This window comes from Paroedura picta, chromosome 7 (assembly GCF_049243985.1).
Source record: "Paroedura picta isolate Pp20150507F chromosome 7, Ppicta_v3.0, whole genome shotgun sequence".
Lineage (NCBI taxonomy): Eukaryota > Metazoa > Chordata > Lepidosauria > Squamata > Gekkonidae > Paroedura > Paroedura picta.
In genome coordinates this window covers 95,870,580-95,892,047 of record NC_135375.1, presented here as the reverse complement: position 1 = coordinate 95,892,047, position 21,468 = coordinate 95,870,580, and the positions used below count along the sequence as shown (strand labels likewise).

Below are 21,468 nucleotides of genomic sequence, written 5' to 3'. Positions count from 1 at the left end.
TAATAAAATAATATCTTGAACTAGCTTGAGTTGTGAGTTGCATGTGACCACCTGTGGCATTTGTTATATCCGTGGGTTCAGAGACCAGGACACTGGGAGTTCATTTCTGCTCTTTATTGTGACCCAGGCTCAAGGTAGAGGCAAAAAAAAACCCAACCCCTCCCAATTTATATACAATGCAGCACAATGGATCTTCACACCATGTATGCTATTGGTCAGTGTCGGGTCAAACTGATTGGACCCAGCTGTTGGGAATCTAACTGCACATTGGCTGATTGCATGCGGAGTTATGATCCTGTGTGGGACCTCAATTACCTGACACGAATTTTATTAGTCCATAAGGTGCTACTCGACTCTTGCTCTTTTCTACTAAAAATATGTCTGGGGACTAGTGTTGCCCAGCATCCTTCAAGGAGTTGGAGATCTCCAGGGATTAGAAATGATCTTCATCTAGACGTTTAGTGGGAGAAAATGGCCGCTGTGGAAGACGGACTCTATGGCATCATGGGGCACTGAAGTCCCTCCCCTTCCCAAACTCCACCCTCCTCAGGCTACACTCCCCGAAATGCCAAAAGATTTCCCAACCAAGAGCCGGCAACTCTACTGGGGTCCTTCATGTCATCCGCTGTCACTCTGAGCCAGTTTGTTGATTCAGTAGAATGAATAAGAAAACAGTACCTGGGGCAATACATTTCCATGCTTTTTCTTAATTAAAAAGAAAACTCCCCGCTTATAGAAAACTTATGTCAAGGTGAAAAGGTTCTACCTAGTTTTCTCCTGGACTGGATAACTTTGTCTTCACCCATGTATTTAAAGCCAATACATATTTGCCAGGCTGCAATCTGGCAAACCGGCAGGATTCATTTATTCACAGAGATTATCCCATTAGGCATGCCTGGCACGGCAGCACTTTAAGGGAACTCTAGTGTCAAACTGTTGTAAAAGGCAAAGAAGGAAGGCCAATTAAAAAAAAAAGCAGCCTTGTAATCCTGTACATAATCCATGTTTCTACATGTTCTGAGCTGCTTCCTTTATAACCTTAAACACGAGGTACAGTGTACTCCTTATGCATTGTCATAAAGATGTGGTGACAAGAGAATTGATCCAACAAGGTCTATGGTAGCCTAGAGAAATAATGCTGAGGAAAATCAAAGAAACAATGAATGGCATGTAGTGTGTTGAATGCTTTTGGATAAGGTTGCCAACCTCCAGGGATGGCTGGAGATCTCCCATTATTACCACTGGTTTCCGGGCAAAACAGATCAATTCACCTGGAGAAACCGAGCATTTTGGAAGGGCTCTGTGGCATTATATGCCACTGCAGTCTCTCTCCTCCCCGTGCTCCACCCCTAAAGTCTCCACGTACTTCCCAACCCAGAATTGGCAACCCTGTATTTTAAAGAGGGGTTTAAAAATGTGTTTGGGGTTTTGGATGTACTGGGGGCTTCAGTCTGTGGTAGGATGGAAGCCATTGTTTCTGAGCACCAGGAAAAGAGGGAGCATATACAAGATGCAGCTCCTTCTTGTAGCGCTGGAGTAGCAGGACTCCCCACTAGAGGGAGGTGGAGAGGTATGATTGTGAGAGGTCTTGGGCGTGCATGCAAGGATGCAAAACAATAATTTCAATGAGAGGCAGGGTGGGAAACTTCAGGTTTGGAGATGGTGCCTAGAGAGGACAGAGACCTTACTGGGGACACAAAGCCACCCTCCAAACATTCATTTTCTCTAGGGGAACTGATCTCTGGAGTTGGAAGATGAGCTGTGTTTCTGGGGGATCCCCAGGTCCCACCTGGAGGCTGGCCTCCCTACATAGCCCCAGTCTAGGCGTGATCATGTCAGTTCAACCACGCCTTCCTGTTTGAAACCATGGCCCCATCAATCAAATTATTAAATAAAAGAAAGAACCACGCCTTGGCTGTTTAAGCAAAACCCTGACGTGTACACAGTGGTCTGGCTTTACATCCTGCTGTTCTGACAATTGGGTGGGAAGGTGAAAATCCGGCTGGGTGACAGTCATTTTTATTTACACCGAGGCCCTGCTGTGCCTAGAGATTGAGATTCAGCCCAACCTAGTGCTTTGCATGTGGTTGTCCAGCAAGCCATTTGATACTCCAAGTGCTTTTCCTGTGGTTGTTTGCTGACTAAACCACTGCAGAGCCATTCTCCCAAACCTGCATCCCACAGCTACCACTAGAGGACTCTCGCTAGCTTTTGAGATTGCTCCAGCGGGTTTTACCCTGACAGAGCATGCCTGGATTTTTTCTTTCACTTTCCATTCCCTAGTATGCAATTTATAATTCCCATTTCCTCCGCCGGTTCCCTGTCTACTGCCAGCACACCCACTGACTTCTGTGGGGCGAGAGGGGCGTGGGGCTTCCTACCACCAGGGCTTCTGACTGGTCACTGGAGATCTGACAGGCTGTGTAGATCTTCTCAGAGGTTGCTTCAGCAACAGTTGCCATCTTAAGGATCTTCAAGGTGTAACTGAAGGTAAGCTGTATGCATGTAAACAATTATTTTAAAACAGTGCGTTCCCAAAAGGAGTCTTGTAAAACAGAACTTTTGCTTGAAATGTTGACGGTCTATGTATAACTTCACTCCTTGACTTTGAGGGGTGGAGGCCCACCACCCCGGGTCAGTATTCCAAGGGTGCTCAAAGGCTGAAAAAGGTTTGGGGTCCTTGAGATAGATTAATGTAATGTAATATATATAAATTTATTGGGTGATTACTATATATCAGGGGTAGTCACAAATTGTGGCCCTCCAGATGTCCATGGACTACTTCTGGGAATTGTAGTCCATGGACATCTGGAGGGCCGCAGTTTGACTACCCCTGCTATATATGGTCATGTCGACCCACCCCCTCCCAAAATATCCAATGATGGGCCTGGAAGTGGTGAGAAGGGGATGGGCCCCAGGTGGGCATGTACACAGCTATTATTCCCAACCACAGTGGCACCGCTTCAGGGGTTTCTCAAAGCCTGAAGAATGTTTCAGGGGGTTCTCAGGAGTAAAAAAAAAATGAGGAAGTGTGGTGTAAAATATAGATCAAATTACTAGCCATATTCATTCTCTGCCCCTCAAGAAGGTAAATGCTCTGAACTGCTGGCAAGGGTATGTGTGTAATGAAAAAGTTTTGAATTGCTCACATTAAAATCTAACAGATTCTGAATTCTGTCCATCTTCTAGGGAGCTAGGAATATGGTTCTCCCTCTTCTTTCACAACAGCCCTCTGAGGTAGGTAGGGTGGGTTTCCCTAAATGAGCACGGCAGTGTAAGGGTCACCGGGTGAGTTTCATAGCAGAGTGGAAATCTTTTCGTCTCTGAGGTATCCATCAGAATTATGCCTGTGATGCTCTGGAATAAGAGAATATTTTCATGAAGTCCCATAAATACAAGGATCTTTGGAATCCCTTGGCTGTGGTATCCTGGTCAACAGCAGATTTTTTTTGAGAGGAAGCACTCTGAACGGTGAAGAGTGACAAGTTGAGTGCTCCAAGGATCTAGATTTTAAAAAATACCTATCATATGGTACTTCATAAGAACTAGAAGGGTGCAGGATCACTTTCTCTCTGGCTCTGATGTGGGGATGCACATGTGCCGTATCATAGGTTTCTGTGCCTCCACCTGTATATTTGGACATAAAGTAAATATTACAGGAAGGCCATAGTGCCAACTCTATCTCCTCATAGACAGCTTCCCCCCAGATACATTTGCCATATGTTTGAAGCAGTCGCTGGATGGTTAGTTGTCTCGTGTGAAATGCAACCCCGTCAAGACTGAGTTCCTGTGGCTGGGCAGAAAGGAGGCAGGACAGGAAACTTGTTTACCCACTCTGGCTGTGGTGCAGCTTAACATCACACCCTCGGCTAGAAATGTGGGTGTGATTCTAGATACTTCCATTTCAAAGGAGGCCCAGATCACCCGTGTAGCCCAGACGGCATTTTACCCTCTTTGCTAGGCGAGGCTACTAGCATTGTACCTGCCCTCGGACTGTGTGGCTACAGTGATCTACACAAGGATCACCTCCAGATCATATTTCTGTAAATTGCTGAACATGGACCTTTGTCTTTGATCCAGAAATTACAGCTGCCAGGGTCCTCTTGGAGGACCCATATTCAGCCTGTCCTAAACCAGCTGCATTGGTTTCCAATTGTGGCCCGGATCAGATTCAAGGTTTTGGTATTAAGGCCATCCGTGGCTTGGGCCCTGCCTAAGGGAACGCTTGTCTGCTTGTGCCGTCCCACAGGGTTCTTCAGTCTGCGGGTACAAATCTACTTGTGGTCCCCAGCCCCAGAGAAGCACGACCCAGGCCAAGGCTTTTTCAGTCCTGGCCCCGACCTAGTGGAATGAGCTCCCAGAAGAGCTGAGGGCCCTGACAGAGGTGTCTTAGTTCCGCAGGACCTTAAAACAGAGCTCTTCCGCCAGGCCTTTTGTTGAGGCCAGGTTTCAGGGACAACTGGGACCCCTCCTCTGGCCAATGCTATTCCACTCTGTGATTCTGTACCAGTGACGGTTTGACTGTAAATTGGGGAAGCATTGGGGATTATACCTCCGTTTAATGCGGTTTTATGGGTTTTAATGGTATTGGGAATTTATGAATGATTTTAATGGGGTTTTGTCTTCGTGCAACCCGCCATGAGTCTTCGGAGAGTATCGGGATTAAAATCGAAATAAATACATAAATAATAAACCTCCAGCATTCTTCCTCCTTCAAAGGAAACTGCCTCGGGGGAATTGAGCACTGGAATGCCTTTCTGCTTGGGAAAGTGGGGACAATTCCCTTTCTAATGGATCCTGGAGTTGAATTTTTTCTAACATATTCAAGGGGTATGGAGTCCTCACTTCTTTCGCCCTGAGACACTCTGTCCCATACACAAGGGCAGGTTTTTAACTTCTTATTCTCTGGTATGCAAAAGTGTCTGCAAAACATTTAGCCATGTGATTTACTGAAGGCAATAAAATAAGGTTGACATTGGTGGATTATTCTCAAGTAGTTTGCCAGAATAAACATAAATTGTGTAGTTCTCTTCTGGGGATATTTAGAGAGGTACTGGTTAGATAATGTGTTTTGTTTGTTTGTTTTTAATGCACAATCAGTTTGAGAACTTGCCATGGTAAAGAATGTTAAATTGCAGTATTTGGTATATTTTGGTGGTTTACTGCTGATCGGAGAAGAGCCTCTTGTGCGCAGAGTGGTAAGGCAGCAGACATGCAGTCTGAAGCTTTGCCCATGAGGCTGGGAGTTCGATCCCAGCAGCCAGCTCAAGGTTGACTCAGCCTTCCATCCTTCCGAGGTCGGTAAAATGAGTACCCAGCTTGCTGGGGGGGTAAACGGTAATGCCTGGGGAAGGCACTGGCAAACCACCCCGTATTGAGTCTTGCTGGCTGGGGCTCATGGGAATTGTAGTCCATGACATCTGGAGGACCACAGGTTGAATATCCCAGCCTGGGAGAATCCTGTCACCTACAAGCACCATTGCAGGAGAAGGAAGGTGAGAAAGTCACGCTTCCCTACCAGAAAACCTTCCCACTGTAGAAATCCTCTGGGAGAATGCACCTTATTTATCCCCGATCCAAACTTCAATTCAATGCTGTGGAAAATCTATTCAAGTATAAAAATTAAGTTCTACACATATCCTGTATGTGTTTTATCAAATATCCATGTAATTAATGAAAAAGATGGCACATGAGAAAGGATCATCTGTAGCTTTTCTTGTGCCAGCCTGAATGCACTAGCATAGCGTTCTTACTCTTTTATGGCCGCAGAAGCCTTGAGGTAACATTTCACCTCGCGGAGGTGTTCTGCACTTGACACTGCAATGACCATGTGACTGTTTCCATACAGATGATCAAGGGTTATTTTTTTTAAAAAACCTATCATTTGGTGCGCCATAAAAACAGCTGTGCTGGATCAGACTCGTGGCCCATCTAGTCCCGCAGTCTGTTTCAAAAACTGGATGGCTAACAAGAAAAGCTACCTTACTCAGCATGGGGTAGTGGTTATGAGCGGTGGACTCTAATCTGGAGAACTGTGTTTGCTTTCCCACTCCTACACCTGCAGCCAATTGGGTCACCTTGACTATTCACAGTTCTCCTAAAGCTCTCTCAGCCCCACCTACCTCATAGGGTGTCTCTTTTGGGGGAAGCGGAAGGGAATTGTAAGCCACTTTGAGATTCCTTTGGGTAGAGAAAAGTGGCATATAGGAACCAACTCTTTTTCAGTAATATCAGGGCTCTCTCGGCTTCACCTACCTCACAGGGTGTGTGTTGTGGGGAGAGGAAGGGAAAGTGATTGTGAGCCACTTTGAGATTCCTTTGGGTAGTGAAAAGTAGGGTATAAAAACTAACCTTTCTTTTTTTAATATAATTTTGTTAAAGTTTTTTTCAATGCATAAAAGGTAAACAGTTATAGAACAGAAAAAAGGAAAAAGATAAAAGTATAAAATGTATAGCAAGAAAAGACTTAATAAACAATTATAAATATATTCCGATTTTACCCATCACCTATACATCTCACCAATTACTATTGCTTAGCCATTTTCCTTCTAGTTCAATATCCGTATTTCTCTTATCTAAAATCTCCTCTCTATTTTGTTACTAAACTGCAAGAAGTCCATAGGACATTTCCAGTTAACTCTAAAAGAGGAAATAAAGAAAAAAATATTTAAGGTTGCTCTGCTTAATAGTACCATTCCAACTTTTCTTCTTCGATGAGAAATTAAACGGTCAAATTATCTGGCAATGGAGGCTAGGAGTTTGAAAAGCTTTTTAAGGAGGTGAGACAGATTCACAGAGGATAGATCCATCAAGGTGACTAAAGAGACCCTCCATAACCAGAGGCAGCAAGGGATTCCCAACTAGGGGACTGTGGACCTCCAGGGGTCTGCAAGAACTCCCCTGCTGCCTTGATAGACTTAGCTACGAGTAGAGGAACCAATCACTTCCATTGCTCCCCCTTCTGTGAGTGAATTCTCTTGTGATTTCTGCACCTGGGAGGAGGTAGAGCCTGCATGCATACCCTTTCCTTAAACTACCTCCTGTCTCTCCTCCCTCAGTCCTCCACAAGCTGCCTATTAATGTGGGTGGTGATGTCACCTCAGGTGACATATCACTTCCAGGGAGTGTAGTAGGAAGGTGTGGCCAGGTGACTTCACTTCTGGGGCTATTGGAAGCATGTCAAATGATTGCAGGGGCTCCTCCACAGTCAAAAGGTTGAGAAAGGCTGCTCTAGAGGCAAATGAATTGTGCAAAGAAGTGAGATTACCAACTTGATTTTACTCTGGGTGACTGGGGGGGGGGATGGTAGCTGTGAATTTCCTGCATTGTGCAGGGTGTTGGACTTGATGGCCCTTGGGGTCCCTTCCAGTTCTTGGTTTTTTTACTTCCTACTACATTATGCATCCTTTTGCTTGTTACTACAGCCCAACATACCTATGTTTGCATGACCTTTGCTTCTAGCTGTTAAACAAAGGAGCAAGGATTCAAGGACTCGAGCCCTACCCTCATTTCCAGACGTCTGTGATTATACATTGTGAAATCTCTGAAGAGCCTTAAATTTCCAAGTTGCTAGCTAGCAAAGCCAAGTGCCCTAAAATATATCCAAAGGGCTAGGATATTTCAGTGGTTTATACTTTCATGGGAAAAGCCCATTTCCTGATCTTGGGAGAAGACACTGCACACACAACAAAATAAACCCACTTCCGTCTATTGCAGAATCTTAGAATCAGGCTCTGGTTCAAATAACGCCAGGTCAAGATGCCAAGGATTGGAACCTTAACAAGCTAGTTAACAAATTCACTGGGGACCATGTTGGGTTGGGAGCTCTGGATTGGGGAATACCTGGGAGTGGGTGAGATTTCGGGTGAGACCTCAGTGAAGTATAATGCTGTGGACTCCACCCTCCAAAGCAGCCATTTTCTCCAGGGGGACTGATCTCTTTAGGCTGGAGATGAGCTAGAATCCCAAGAGATCCTCCAGTCCCATCTGTGGACTGGCATCCCTAAGGCTGCACCATGCAACTGGAATGCAACCATTCACCACACTATTATAGGGCTGCCAACTCCAGGTTGGGAAATACCTGGAGATTTGGGGGCTGGGGCCTGAAGGCAGGTTTAGGGGAGGGGAAGGACCTCAGCAGGGTATAATGTCAATGCCTTCCAAAATGGTCATTTTCTCCAGGCGAACTTGTATCTATCACCTGGAGTTCAGTGGTTATGGTGGAAGAGCTCCAGCCACTACCTGGAGGTTGGCAACCGCATTACGTTATGTCGGCCCAACAAGGCCTGGATTTGCACCGGCCAGAGAACCAAGTCGCAGAACGCTGAAGCAACGGAATGGAACGTGCCACTCCACCCTGCAAGGGGAGGACCCCACGTGGACTATTCCTTCGCAACAATAACTCGTGAGGGGCAGTCATAGCGCAGCAAGGAGAAAAACGTCCCTCTCCCCCTAGTTCGTTGCCCTGGCGTTTTACCTGCAGGGATATGAAACGAGTACTGCAAAAAGGAGCGACCCTCCAATGATCCCCCCCGCAGCGTCAAGTGGCTGAATCCACCCCAGCACCCTTCCGCACGTGCCAACCGTAGGCTTTCCCGTTGAGCTCCTGCCCAAATCCAGTCTCCATGTAGGAGTTAAAAAGGGGAAGGGAAAAGTCGTAATACATCCCGTTTCATTGGCTCACGCTTCCTTCCCCCTCCCATACCCGGCGTCTCGATTGGCCAGCCTCCCATTGGGGGCGGGGAAAGGAGGACAGAACGGGCGACCGCGGAGGCGGCCTGGAGGCGCACGCGCCGCCTCCCCCAGCCCCCCCTTTTTTTTAAACCCCGCTGGCTAGTTCCCTCTGGCTCCGCCCACTTATCCTGGCGAAGCTTTGCGGCGGGGTGGGCGTGGCCGGGGAAGAGGGCGGGGTCCCGGGGGCGCCGTTGAGGGGCGGCGGCGGCGCTGGGGGGCGTGTGGGGCGGGGTCCTCGGCGGCCGTTTTCCCTGGTTCCTCTGCGGGTGTCGCTGGGCCGTCGGAGCCGGCGCGGGGAGTAGGCGGTCTGGGCCCCCGCTGGGGGCCGCCGTGGCCCTGGGTAAGTCGTCCCTTCCCGGGTCCGCTTCGTCCTTTCGGGGTGGGAGCGGCTGGAGGGACCCGCCTGGAGCCCTTGATTGGCCCGTGGGCGCCCTCCGAGCCTTTGCCCGCAAGGGAGGCGATGCACCTTCGAGCCAGGATTCCTCCCGGGACAGGAGTCGGTCTGGAGGAGGAGGGGGTGTGTGTCTTGATGCCTTCGTCCAGACTATGCCCGGGGTACCGAATTTGTTAACATTTTAATTACCCCCCCCCAAAAAAAATAAAGGGAGACGCTCGATGCGGTTATTGTGGTTCTCTTGGGTGTGACCCACGAACAACAGCCCTGTGAGGTCGCTTTGGCTCACACAGAGCCCCAGTGACGTAGATTAGCCTGGCAACGATTGGGCCAGAATGGCCCACGCTTCCTTGCAAGTCGGGGGTTTGCAACTGGGTGGACAGGGGTAGTCAACCCGTGGTCCTCCAGATGTCCATGGACTACAATTCCCATGAGCCCCTGCCAGCGTTAGCTGGCAGGGGCTCATGGGAACTGTAGTCCATGGTCATCTGGAGGACCACAGGTTGACTACCCCTGGACTAGAGGCTCCAGCTGGGACCTGGGGATCCCCTGGAGTTGCAGCTCAGCAGCAGGCTACAGAAATCAGGGACCCTGGGGAAATGGCTGCTTTGGAGGGTGGACTTTGTGCCCTTCTGAGGTCCCTGCCCTCCCCAGGTGTGCTCTCCAAATCTCCAGGAGTTACCTAACCTGGAGTTGGCATCCTCCCCCTTCTCTGCTGGTGGTTAGGGAACCTTACCTAGATACTAGTTTGGCATATTAAGAATGGCACTATATTAGCACTCTATTAAAATAATTTGTAAAATATATTACTGATGGTACACTTGAGTTCCTTTTTGTAGCTGTTTCCTATCCTGGCTTTCTCTTTTTGGTCAGTGATGTCATTCCTTGTATGTGGAAGATGTAGAGACCTTAAACCCCTTGGTCTGCTGTTTTTGACTTGCGTCCCTTTTACAGAGTAGTCCTAAACAGCTGTGCCTTTCTAAGTCGATTGATGTCCACGGATTTAGAAAGGTATAGCTCTGCTTAGTATTGTGCTGTTGGTGTCTCTACCCTTTGCTGTGTTGATGCTAGAAATTTCATGAACATTGCATTCTTTTTATTGTTTTAAACAAAAGGTACCAAGCAAGGGAAAAATGTGTTGGGGGGGGGAATACAACCCAGGAAATCAAAGGTGAGCAAGCAAACAAAAATCTCAAATAAAATACAATTCTTTAATGTCTAGTGCCCATAATTAGGATAAAAACTGCATACAAGGTTATCATTAAAAACATAAATCTACATTTAAAGCAATTTATGAAGTGTTGCATGTTCAGTTCCCTAGAATAACATTCACAGTTACATATGCCAAGACCAAATATGTTATGAATCCACTACTTTGGACACCTTGGCTTTTGGCTTGCACATGAGAACACACGCTGTGAGTTTAACTTTGGCCTAGGACAGGTTTCCTGAAATCTTCCTGACTTATTGTGGCATACTCAATATTATTTAATTAATGAATTTTATGCCTTAATAAGATGCCGATTCAGGTGGGTAGCGGTGTCAGTCTAAAGCGGCAGAACAGATTTAGAATCCAGCAGCAACTTTAAGGCCAACAAAGTTTTATTCAAGGTATATGAGCTTTAGTGTGCATGCACACTTCCTCAGATACAATATAGAATGCTCATATACCTTAAATGAAACTTCGTCGATCTTAACAGTGCCGCTGGTCTCTAAATTTAAACCCACATGTAGTCGGTGAATGTTGGTGTTTATCAGCATATGTCTGGGAAGCAGAAACATAGCCAGCGGGAAGTTTGGTGAATGCCCAGGCTTGTTATTTATGCCATTGAATGCTCACAAAAACCCTTTTCACTCGCATGCATCTCAGTGTTTGTAAATGTCTAACATAAGGATAGATTCAAATGAGTAGCCATGTTGGTTTGAACTAACACAATAAAACCAGAGTCCAGTAGCACGACCAACCAAGATTTATTCAGGGCGTGAGCTTTCGAGTGCAAGCACTCTTTGTCAGACTAAGCACTCGAAAGCTCACGCCTTGAATAAATCTTGGTTGGTCTTAAAGGTGCTAATGGACTCTGATTTTATTGTAAATGTCTAAATTCAACTGGGATTGCTAGGAATCATCCAATTGTCCCCTGAAATTGGATTCCTGTTGTGACGTGTTGAATGCAGGAGTTGTAAGTCATTCTGCTACACCAGGGATGGCCAAACTGGCTCTCCATATGCCCATGGACTGCAATTACCATGAGCCCTGCCAGCTGGCTGGCAGTCCATGGACATCCAGAGAACCACAGTTTGGCCACTCCCGTACTACACCAAAACTGATAAATCGGATGATTAGCATTAGTCCTATTTCCGTCTTGATTAAGAATAAATTTTTGGCATCTAGGGAGCACCTGAAGCAGTTTTGCACATGTTGTCAGTCTGGTAGAGTGGTTAGGAGTGTGGACTTCTAATCTGGTGAGCCGGGTTCGATTCTGCAGCCCTTCACATGCAGCCAGCTGGGTGACCTTGGGCTTGCCACAGCACTGATAAAGCTGTTCAGACCGAGCAGTAATCTCAGGGCTCTCTCAGCCTCACCCACCTCACAGGGTGTCTGTTGTGGGGAGAGGAAAGGGAAGGCGACTCTAAGCCGCTTTGAGACCGGGTAGAGAAAAGCGGAATATAAGAACCAATTCTTCTTCTAACAACAATCCTGTGAAGTAGGTTAATATTGTCCCCTCCTCCACTCAGTTGCAGGGCTGGGGCCAAAGGCCGCAAGTTTGTCAAAGGGCAAGTACCCATTTCTTTGCAAGCTAAACCGCATGAAACGGTTGGTATTTATCATGCATTATATAAATACTAGCCGCGAAGCCCGTCGGCGGGAAGGCTTTTCCAGGGCCGGGGGTGGTTCCTGGCCTGGGAGAAGCGGGCCCTCCCCCTCCCCAGGTGGCCGAAGGCTTCTCCCCCCAGGCGGCTGAAGGCTTGTCCTGGGCTGGGATGCACACCTGTGTGCTTCCCAGCCCGGGAGAAGAGGGCACGCCCCCCCTCAGCGCCGGAAAGCTTCTCTGGGGGAAGCACACCTGGCAACCTTGCAAGGTGCTGGGTGTGCTTCCTGGCCCCCGAGAAGTGCTCCCTCCCTGCCCGGCAGTCGGGCCTCTTACCTGGGGCCCAGCCAGGCCGTGGAGTGGCGGCGGAGAGTCAGCTAGGCACGTCTGTGAGGGACGGCTGGAGCTGTAAGACAGGGCCAATCAGGGTGCAGCTGGCTGCACCCTGATTGGCCCTATTCCAACTTGGACAGCCGGACCATTCGTCCCCCAAGGCTGTTTCACAAATATATACCGGAACCAATGGATAAATAAATGGTGCTCTTGCTCTAGGATGGATCATTTAGATTGACCTTGCTTCAAGGGAGAGGTGCTATTTATCCATCTTCTCTTGGGATTGGTGTACTGTGTGCCTTAGTAGTATCTTGTTCTTTGCTTCAAACAGTGTGCCAGCCTTTGCCTGGTGCAATTAAACTAGTTTGCCTCTCACCCATGCAATTGATGCTTGCTGGACATGTCAGGAAGGACACGAGTGTTACCTGGCACTCCACAAACGCTCAGAAAACCCATTACATGAGCATGCATGCAGCTGAGGAAGCTGCTTTCAAGGCTTATGTTAGATCCTCCCCCTCCCCCCAATTATTGCAGTTACTATGTTGTCTGATTTCTTCGCAGCAATAAGTAGTAAAAAAAAAAAAAGCTTGCCTCTTGCTGTGTTAGGTGTTATTACTGTGCCACAGATGCAGTAATGAAATCGCTCTATTTGCAAGGTTAAACACTAGGGCAATGTCGAGGCATTGGGCTACTGCAGAAAAATAACTTTCCAATATACAATTACTTCTGTGCCTGAATTGAGCAGTTTCTTTACACAATTGAGACAACAGCTGCTCTCTTCTGATGCAGTGTGCTGAGTAGGCTTGTTTTGGGTGACATATCCATGGCGTTTCCCGATTTGGGGACTGCCTCACCTTGGCTTAGTTCTCTGCCTCCCATTCCTCTTGAAGATGTTGGAGGTGATCTTGGCAGGCTCAGCGATGTGCCGTTCGAGTGTGTAGTTTATATTCCCAGCAATACGTTTTGTTCAGCGGAGTACTTGTATGCATAGCAGGAAGCAGAACTGAATGGCTGCAGCATGATCAAGGCCAGGGGTCACTGAGTAATCTTGTCTTGCTTTAAAAGGTGCCACATTTTCTGGTAGGGTATCTTGGGTGTTCGGCCTGCCTTGTCATTCTTGTGCTTGAGGACTTATTTGTGAGTATTTTCTGTATAGGGGATAGTCTCTTTATATGCCCTATCCTCTCCTCCTCCAAATATGCAAACTAATTGGATATTTTTGTGTTTTAAAAAATCTGCACTTTTCATTACAGTTGCCCATAGGATTTTAGCGATGGAATTGCCTTCTGTCGAAACTGCAGTTTAATTTAACGTCACAGGCAAGAGGAAATGATTGTTTTGCTGTTTAGGTAAGGCAGTTCTTTTAACAGAATAGGCCTGTCAAAATAATTTTTTTATCATCAGAGTATTTAAGCTACAGTCCTATAGAACAGTGTCTGGAAATGAATATCAGCTTTTATCTAGTGGGGAAAAGCTGTCTTGTTTCTAACAAGAGCTGTGCAGTCAGCTTCAGCGCTAAAATGCATTTAGGTAAGGGCTGCAACTTCAAAGGCAGCTGAAAAGTGTATGAAGCTTTAGGAAAACCCAGGAACATTTAAACGAGAACGCTGCTCTAAACTTCTGATAGTTGGGCCATGTTTCACTCACACACCCACTTTTGGATTGTATGAAATAAAAAATGGTGTATCCTGTTTTTTGCAGGCATTCTAGATGTACCCCCTGAACCAGTGGAAATGAGAACCCAGAGACATAATAGGCATCTTCATCTGTAGATGCATACTTATGAGCTTGGGGTCATCTGCCCATGTCTCATAGCATGCTAGCATACAATCAAAGTTACTGAACTAGAGAGTGGCCAGAGTGGTACGTTGCCCTTGTGGTTGTTGTGGAGTTGTTGGAGCAGAAATGCAGTTTTTCAAGCAGTCCCTTGCATCCGTAGGCCTGCTATTTGAGTATATCCTAGAGAGAAGTCTTAGAGTGCACAAGGATGCTGACACTGACATTGAATAAGCCTGCTTTATTTAAGAGACATAATGGCTATTTCATGTGCTCCTGTAGGCCACCCAGTGACCATTTACGCACTGGGAACTTCACTGCCCCAGATCCCATGCAGGAGCACAAATTGGGGGTGAATGAGGCGCACTGGGCCAAATGCTCCCCCATGTGGGTACAGGGAGAGATGGGGCAACCTGCCAAATCTAAAACTCCAACCAGCAGCCTGGCATAGAACCTCCAGTGCATAAACGGTCAGTGAGTGTATTTGCTATCAAAGTAACACTTGCACCTTCCTTCAAAGAGCAGGGTGTCCTTAGCAACTTGCGTAGGTCACCTTTGTATAGCTAAATCACAAATTGTGGGTCATTTTTACTTTAACAAGGGCTCCTCTGAGGTCAAATGCTGATGACTGCAAAATACAAGTCTTGGCAGATTATTAGATTTGATAAAACATTGTGTTATTAGGTAGCATTTCCCATGTAGCAAATATAGAACATGTTTTTGGATCGATTTTGTCTCTCTTCCTTATTTTGTTCTAATTTTTGGAGTTCCATAGGATGACCTCCAAAATGTTTTTCGTGCCCATTAACCCTGAGTGGTCCATGTGGTCACTGTAAACAAGTCTTTCCTTACAGAACACTACCCTTACTTCAAGGGACTCAGGGTAGTGAACATATCCCTTTCCATCCCATCAGCAACCTTATATGACAGGTTGGGTTGAGAGATGCAGACTGGCCCAAGGATCTTCACTGCTGAATCTTTGAACACGGATTTCCGTTGCCCAAGTATACGTGGCCTCCTTCTCTGCGTTGGCTCTCTTGCACCTTGTTGGAAATGTCTGGCAAGGTACTTGTGTGTTCTGTTTGCTACAACAATCCAAATTTAAAAAGCTGTTTTGGTTGCTGTGATTGTTTGCGGCCTTCTTTCCATGGGAATTTCTAACCTGTTCAGCTAGCGTTGATTATGTCGTTGCTGGGTTTACTACCCCTGGATCTCTTGCTTTATTAATTTAATGCTGCAAATCTCAAAAAGCATAAATAAAATAATAGTCTGAATCCTGATTGTCATTATCTTTCTGTTTCAGGTGAAAATGCAGGAAGCGGACCTAGTTAACAAAATGCTGCGAGCTGTTCTCCAGTCCCATAAAGATGGAGTACCTTTTTCTCGTTTGCAAGGGGAATATAAATCTTTGACTGGAGACTGGATTCCTTTTAAGCTGCTGGGGCACCCTTCTTTGGAAGCGTACCTGAAAAGCGTTCCTGGAGTCGTCAGGGTTGAGATCAGTAAAAATGGGGAGGTAAGCCATTGTGACTGGTGGGGTTTTTTGTCATTGGTATTGGTGCTACAGCTATACATGTAAAATCTACATGTCATTAAAGCTGTTGTTCTTGTAAAATCTCTAGGATTTAATGCAGATGTGCCTAATGTAGGCAGATAAAGAGTAGCCATTCGGTTAACTTATGTTGAGCTGCTGTTTTGAACCGGAACCTATTTTAAGACCCAAGTAGCAGCATGGAGTCCAGCGTGATTTTTTTTTTCCTTAAGTAGAGACCCTTCTACCATCTGTCCTCCCATGACATGCTTTAAAAATGGCAGTGTTGCCCCTTTAGAATCAATGTGCTGTGTGAGGTCCAAATTAAAGCTCATCTTTTTATTATTATTGTTTATGATATTTTTATCCCGCCATTTCCAGACAAGCTGGCGCGCAGTGACTTACAATGTTAAAACATAACGTCATAAATTCAAGCTAAAAACCAGATAAAACAGAAAAACAGTAATCCATAAAGATGGCAATCAGATAATCCTAAACCCCTATTCCTCTGATTCCATCTATTCACAGCTGTGTCCATCTGATGTAAGTCTGGGGACAATGGTAGGCCCCCTCCCGGGGGTCCAGATTGTACAAGCACAGTGGAGGACCCGATCTTATTGCCCAGTATGCAGGCCAGCCTCAACCAAAAGCCTTACGGAAGAGCTCCGTCTTGCAGGTCCTGTGGAAAGCTGACCATTCTGGCAGGGCCCTCAGCTCTTCTGGGAGCTCATTCCACCAGGCAGGGGCCAGGACTGAAAAGGCCCTGGTCAAGGTCAAGCGTGTTTCCCGGGGGCTTGGAACCTTCAAGATTCATACTCGCAGAGCAAAGTGTCCTGCGGGGGGCATAAGTAGATAAGTGGTCCTTCAGATAGGTAGGACGCACACCATGTATAGCCTTGTAGGTCAAAACCAGTACCTGAACCTGATTCAGAATCAGACAGGCGGCCAGTGGAGTTGTCGCAGCAACGGCTGGACATGGGTCTTCCAAGCTGACCGGGTTGTATGTGCACAGCTGCAGAAAAAGCCCCCCTACCCTGGCTGCCATTTCAGCTCAAAAAATGTTCATGTTGGGGGATGCAGAAGCACTTCCCACCATTTTGGAACAGAAGTGGACTCTCCTTCCTATTAAAAGAAACATTCCCCAGATCTGCTGTGTGCATGCCAGGAGAGTGAGTCTGTTGCAGGGAACCTGGGCCTAAAAAATAAACTGTGGTTTTTGGCCAAAACTTTGTGGTAGAGTTTTGTCCAAAACCCAGATGCCTTGTGCCTGCTCCCCCCTCTTCTCCCCCCCCCCAAACCTGCAGAGCCACTGTTGGTGTGCATCAGAGCTGCAAACAGCAACTCCACAAGTTAAATGGAGGGGAGGGGTGCGATGACTGTGGGTGACGTCTGTGGGCAGCAGAGCTGCAAACAGAGTCTCTGCAAGTTTATTTTCCCCCCCCCCACTCTCTTAAATCCTTGAAGCAGGGGAAGAGGGGTCAAAGTGGGAGATCCTCCAGACTCAACGGGGGTCTGGCACCCCGAGGTGAAAATAAGGTTGGCTTTATCTTTCCTGAGCAGGTCACTTGCCATGCTGTGGCTTGCCAGGAGACTGCAAGGATCGCTCAGCTGGTAGCCCGCCAGAGGACTTCCAAAAAGAAGACAGGGCGGCAAGTGAATTGCAGGATGCGGCTGAAAAGATGTGCTCCACTTGCCTTAGTGGGTAAGCTTGTCTGTTGGGAAATGCCACGCGGGTACGTGCTGAATTAATGGACTCCACACTAATCACCAGTGGAGCTTATCTATTGTGGTAATTCTGCTGACTGAATGAATTCCCAAATATGCTGCAGCGGATCATGTTGCAGAAAGCAACCTAGTCCTGCAAGTGTGCCTATAACTGCCATGTCTACCAGAAAGAAGGGCCTAGGGTCTTTCCCCTGTACACATGCCTTCAAGAAGAATGGACCGTCTGAAGCTCAGATACAAGTTACAGTGTTGTGATCAGAATGCCGGATTAGCATCCGATCTGAATCCCCACCAGGCCATGGCAGCTTGCTAGAGAAGTGTGAGGCTCTCACTCTCCCTCAGCCTCATCCACCTCACAGAATTCCTACTAGGATAAAATGGAGGAGAAGAGGATCATATGAGACACTTGGGGTCTCCATTGGAGAGAGAGAGATTGGGCATAAATAATCTAAAATAAATAATAAACAGTAATATACAAAACAGTTTTACCAGTTTTTAGGAGAATTAGTCTTGCATTTAGGTTTGTTTACCTTTTGGGTAAATATAGTAAACTGCATAAGGTAAAGGTATGCAAGCACCGTGTCATGTCTGACCCTTGGGGTGACGCCCTCCAGCGTTTTCATGGCAGACTCAATATGGGGTGGTTTGCCAGTGCCTTCCCCAGTCATTACCGTTTTACCCCCCAGCAAGCTGGGTACTCATTTTACTGACCTCGGAAAGATGGAAGGCTGAGTCAACCTTGAGCCGGCTGCTGGGATTGAACTCCCATCCTCATGGGCAGAGCTTTCAGACTACATGTCTGCTGCCTTACCACTCTCCGCCACAAGAGGCTCTTAGTAAACTGCATAGGAGAAAACAAATGTAAACTGGGTTGGAGCATATCATATACAGCAATGGTCCCCAACCTTTCTGAGGTTGGGTACTGGCAGGTCATCGGGTCGCGGCCCGCGTGCCGCGCCCGCGCGGGCCACGCCCATGCATCGGCGCCCACGCATCGGCCGCACAAGCTTGCGGCCTGGGAAGTTTTTTACTGGGGGGGGCGGGGAGAGGGAGCCGCGTCCCGGTGCCATGGCCTTGGCGGCCCGCCACCGGGCCACGGCCCGCAGGTTGGGGACCACTGATATACAGCATGACAAAATGTCCCTGTGCTGCTTTTTGAATGTTTACATAACCGACTTGATTAGTCCTGACCAGCCTGTACTTTGGGCTGCTGTCAAACCCAAGTTATTGAGAGAGGAAGAGGTGACTTATGTGCCGATAGTGTTTCTGAAGGTTCTGTTGACTGTATTATACACACTGCACATATAGCTTTTAGAAAATACGGATTTCTTGTGCATTTCTTTTGAACGTTCTATGAGATAATCAACCATTTCAATCTCTGTGTATATAAAATAATATATCCTGGGGGGGAAGAAAACCCAAGAGATGGGTTGACTCCGTGAAGGTTGCCCCGACCCTCAATTTGCAAGGCCTGAGCAAGGCTGTGAACAATAGCACATTTTGGAGTAGCCACACGTCAGAAGGGACTTGATGGCATTTGGTGCACTCACACAGCCTTATCTTGCTGATGGTCTGCTGAAATATGTAAGTCATAAGAAAGATGAGGCATCCTTCTCACATTCTGTTGTATTACAGGCAAGCCGAAATGCACTTTGAGGAAGCCTGGGTTCATGAGTCCAGTGGAAGAAAGTGAGAGGCCTACGCTCCCATTGCTGCAGAGCAGGGGAAGTCATGCTGTTGTCAGACCCAGCATGAGCACTGCACCATACCCTCTGTCCCCAGCATACAGGAGCGCCGAACCAAGAGAAGTCTTAATACAAGGACACATGACTGTGATGGACAGGTCAGCGTTTGGTTAAAAAATCTGCTGAGTGGTTGACACTACCTTCTACAATGGCAGCTAGGGGGTAGCTGCCCTCTGATTGTATGAAGAAACACACGGAATATAAATCTCAGCGGAAAGCTGAAACATTTTGAAACTCAGGCGAGGGCTGGCTTGGTCTGAAGCAGTGGAACAGAGTTTGAGTCCAGTGGCATCTTTAAGATAAGGTGACGAGATTTTAACATTGGTAAAGCGGGACACCATTGACCGGGGAGGTTCTTGATTAAAAATTTGGTCTATATGGAGCAACAAAAAGTTACATAGAGCTCATAGAACACAAAAATAGTATTGTAATATATATTTTTTAATTTCAACATAAGTACAATTTGCCAAGTACCCCTCAGATATCTGAAGAGGTGTGCATGAACACGAAAACTTATACCTCGAATAAAACTTAGTGGGTCTTAAAGGTGCCACTGGACTCAAAACATTGTTCTGCTGCTTCAGACAAACCCGGCCCTCACCGAGTTTCAAATTTTTTCAGCTTTCCGCTGAGATTTATATTCCGCACGTTTCTTCATACTGTTAATAGCTTGAGCAATGATTGCAACATTTTTTTGGTACATTTTGGTAGGTGATGCATAAAAAGAAATGTTCCGTCTTTTGTTCTGTGGGTTGATACCTATAAGTAATAAGAGAACCCTGTTCCATCTCTGCAGTGTTATTACACTGTTCTGCTAAAGTGGAGGAACATATAAATGGAGGGGGGTATTTTTGTATCTAAAAGATGATGAAATAGTTATAGTTTGTGAAGTTTGTGTATGTCTCATGGGGGGCGGGACTCTCACTCTCACTCTCATACACACACACACTTGTTTTGGCTAAGAAAATTAATGCTGCCAAGTTTGGGCTAATCACTTTGTTTAAATGTTCCTAATGGTATCGTTCACAATCCACTGCAAATCTTGGGCACCAAAAAACCATGTGAACCTGGTCCTTGACCGAGCTCTGATCACAAGAACAAACTTGCTTGCTTATACGTGTTATTGTAACGACTTCTTAAGATTTCTAGTAGTAAAAAAACCAACCGTTCCTTAGTAAAAACCTTCTTATGCTTAGAATGTATTAATTGTTTGGCTGCAAAAATCCTTAGCTACCTTAGATATTTTCCCAATACACCAAGTTTGGCTACTCCATTTAATACATGACTTCTCCATGAGTTAAATTTCATCTTGTCATAAGCCAGGATTTAAAAAATTGGAATTGGGCGAAAAAGGATTTCCAGGTGAAAATTAATGACAACTCTGAGGATTAGAGTTGATACTAGACAACTCAGATCTAACTATAGCTGATACTATTGAATTTTGGGTCTGCTAATAACACACGGGCAAATTTATTTTGCATAACTTCAAGTCAGTACAAATGTCCAAATCTCCAAACTGGAATTCAATATAATAACTGGAAAAGTATCTTTGTTTTGTAAATTTCTCAAATGGGGGGCACTAATCAGTTTCCTGTTCTGTAAAATCTGAGGCTACCAAACACGATCTTTTTGAAATCCTGCTTTGCATGTTCAGTGTGTACTGACCAAAAGTTGTGGAAGGCTAATCCTAGATAATTCTGCTTCAATGGGATTCCATCCATTGTCCATTGTGGAGATGGACTAATAGCCATGATCCTTGTTTTGTCACAATTTAGTAAACACTAAACTTATTTCAACAGCCTTCTAAGGCCAACTTGTATATGGAATATCAACCAAGTCAAGTAGTACTTGTAGCTTACTTATAGATTGTGGCCAAGTTACTGCCAAGTCTGCACTTGCATGTATATTCCTGTTACCGTCAGCAAGCTAGTAAAATAGCAAAGCTGAGCACAGATAGGTTTTTAGGATGTTTATAAACAGTTTTAAAGCATTTTTTAACAATTGGAATACAAATTGGGGGTTGGACAAGGTGACCCATGAGAGCCAGTTTGGTGTAGTGGTTAGGAGTGCGGCATTCTAATCTGGCATGCCAGGTTCGATTCTGCACTCCCCCACATGCATCCAGCTGGGTGACCTTGGGCTCGCCACGGCACTGATAAAATTGTTCTGACCGAGCAGTGATATCAGGGCTCTCTCAGCCTCACCCACCCCACAGGGTGTCTGTTGTGTGGAGAGGAATGGGAAGGCGACTGTAAGCCGCTTTGAGCCTCCTTCGGGTAGGGAAAAGCGGCATATAAGAACCAACTCTTCTTCTTCTTCTTCTCCCTTCCAACTCTATGATTCTATTTTCGATCTTTTATGCACCTACAGTCTGAATGAAGGCAGGTGAAGGCAGGTCGAAGTTCTGTTTATGCTTCAGCC

General features: G+C 46.4%; 1 protein-coding gene across 6 annotated transcripts in view; it reads left to right on the top strand.

Moving 5' to 3' along the window:
- Positions 1-2,337: 2,337 nt before the first annotated feature.
- The window catches only part of TDRD7 (tudor domain containing 7), a 42,235-nt gene continuing 23,104 nt past the window's right edge, over positions 2,338-21,468 (top strand). Inside the window, exons 1-6 of one of the 6 annotated variants that reach the window (XM_077345512.1) lie at positions 8,931-9,073; positions 13,524-13,619; positions 14,961-15,111; positions 15,350-15,562; positions 17,138-17,279; positions 18,938-19,145. In XM_077345512.1, the coding sequence (XP_077201627.1) occupies positions 15,100-15,111; positions 15,350-15,562; positions 17,138-17,279; positions 18,938-19,145 (575 nt within the window). In that variant the 5' untranslated portion in view covers positions 8,931-9,073; positions 13,524-13,619; positions 14,961-15,099. Of the gene's footprint in view, positions 2,491-8,930; positions 9,074-13,523; positions 13,620-14,944; positions 15,112-15,349; positions 15,563-17,137; positions 17,280-18,937; positions 19,146-21,468 lie in introns of those variants that run through there. The other 5 variants (XM_077345516.1, XM_077345514.1, XM_077345517.1 and 2 more) reach the window with 5 other exon arrangements.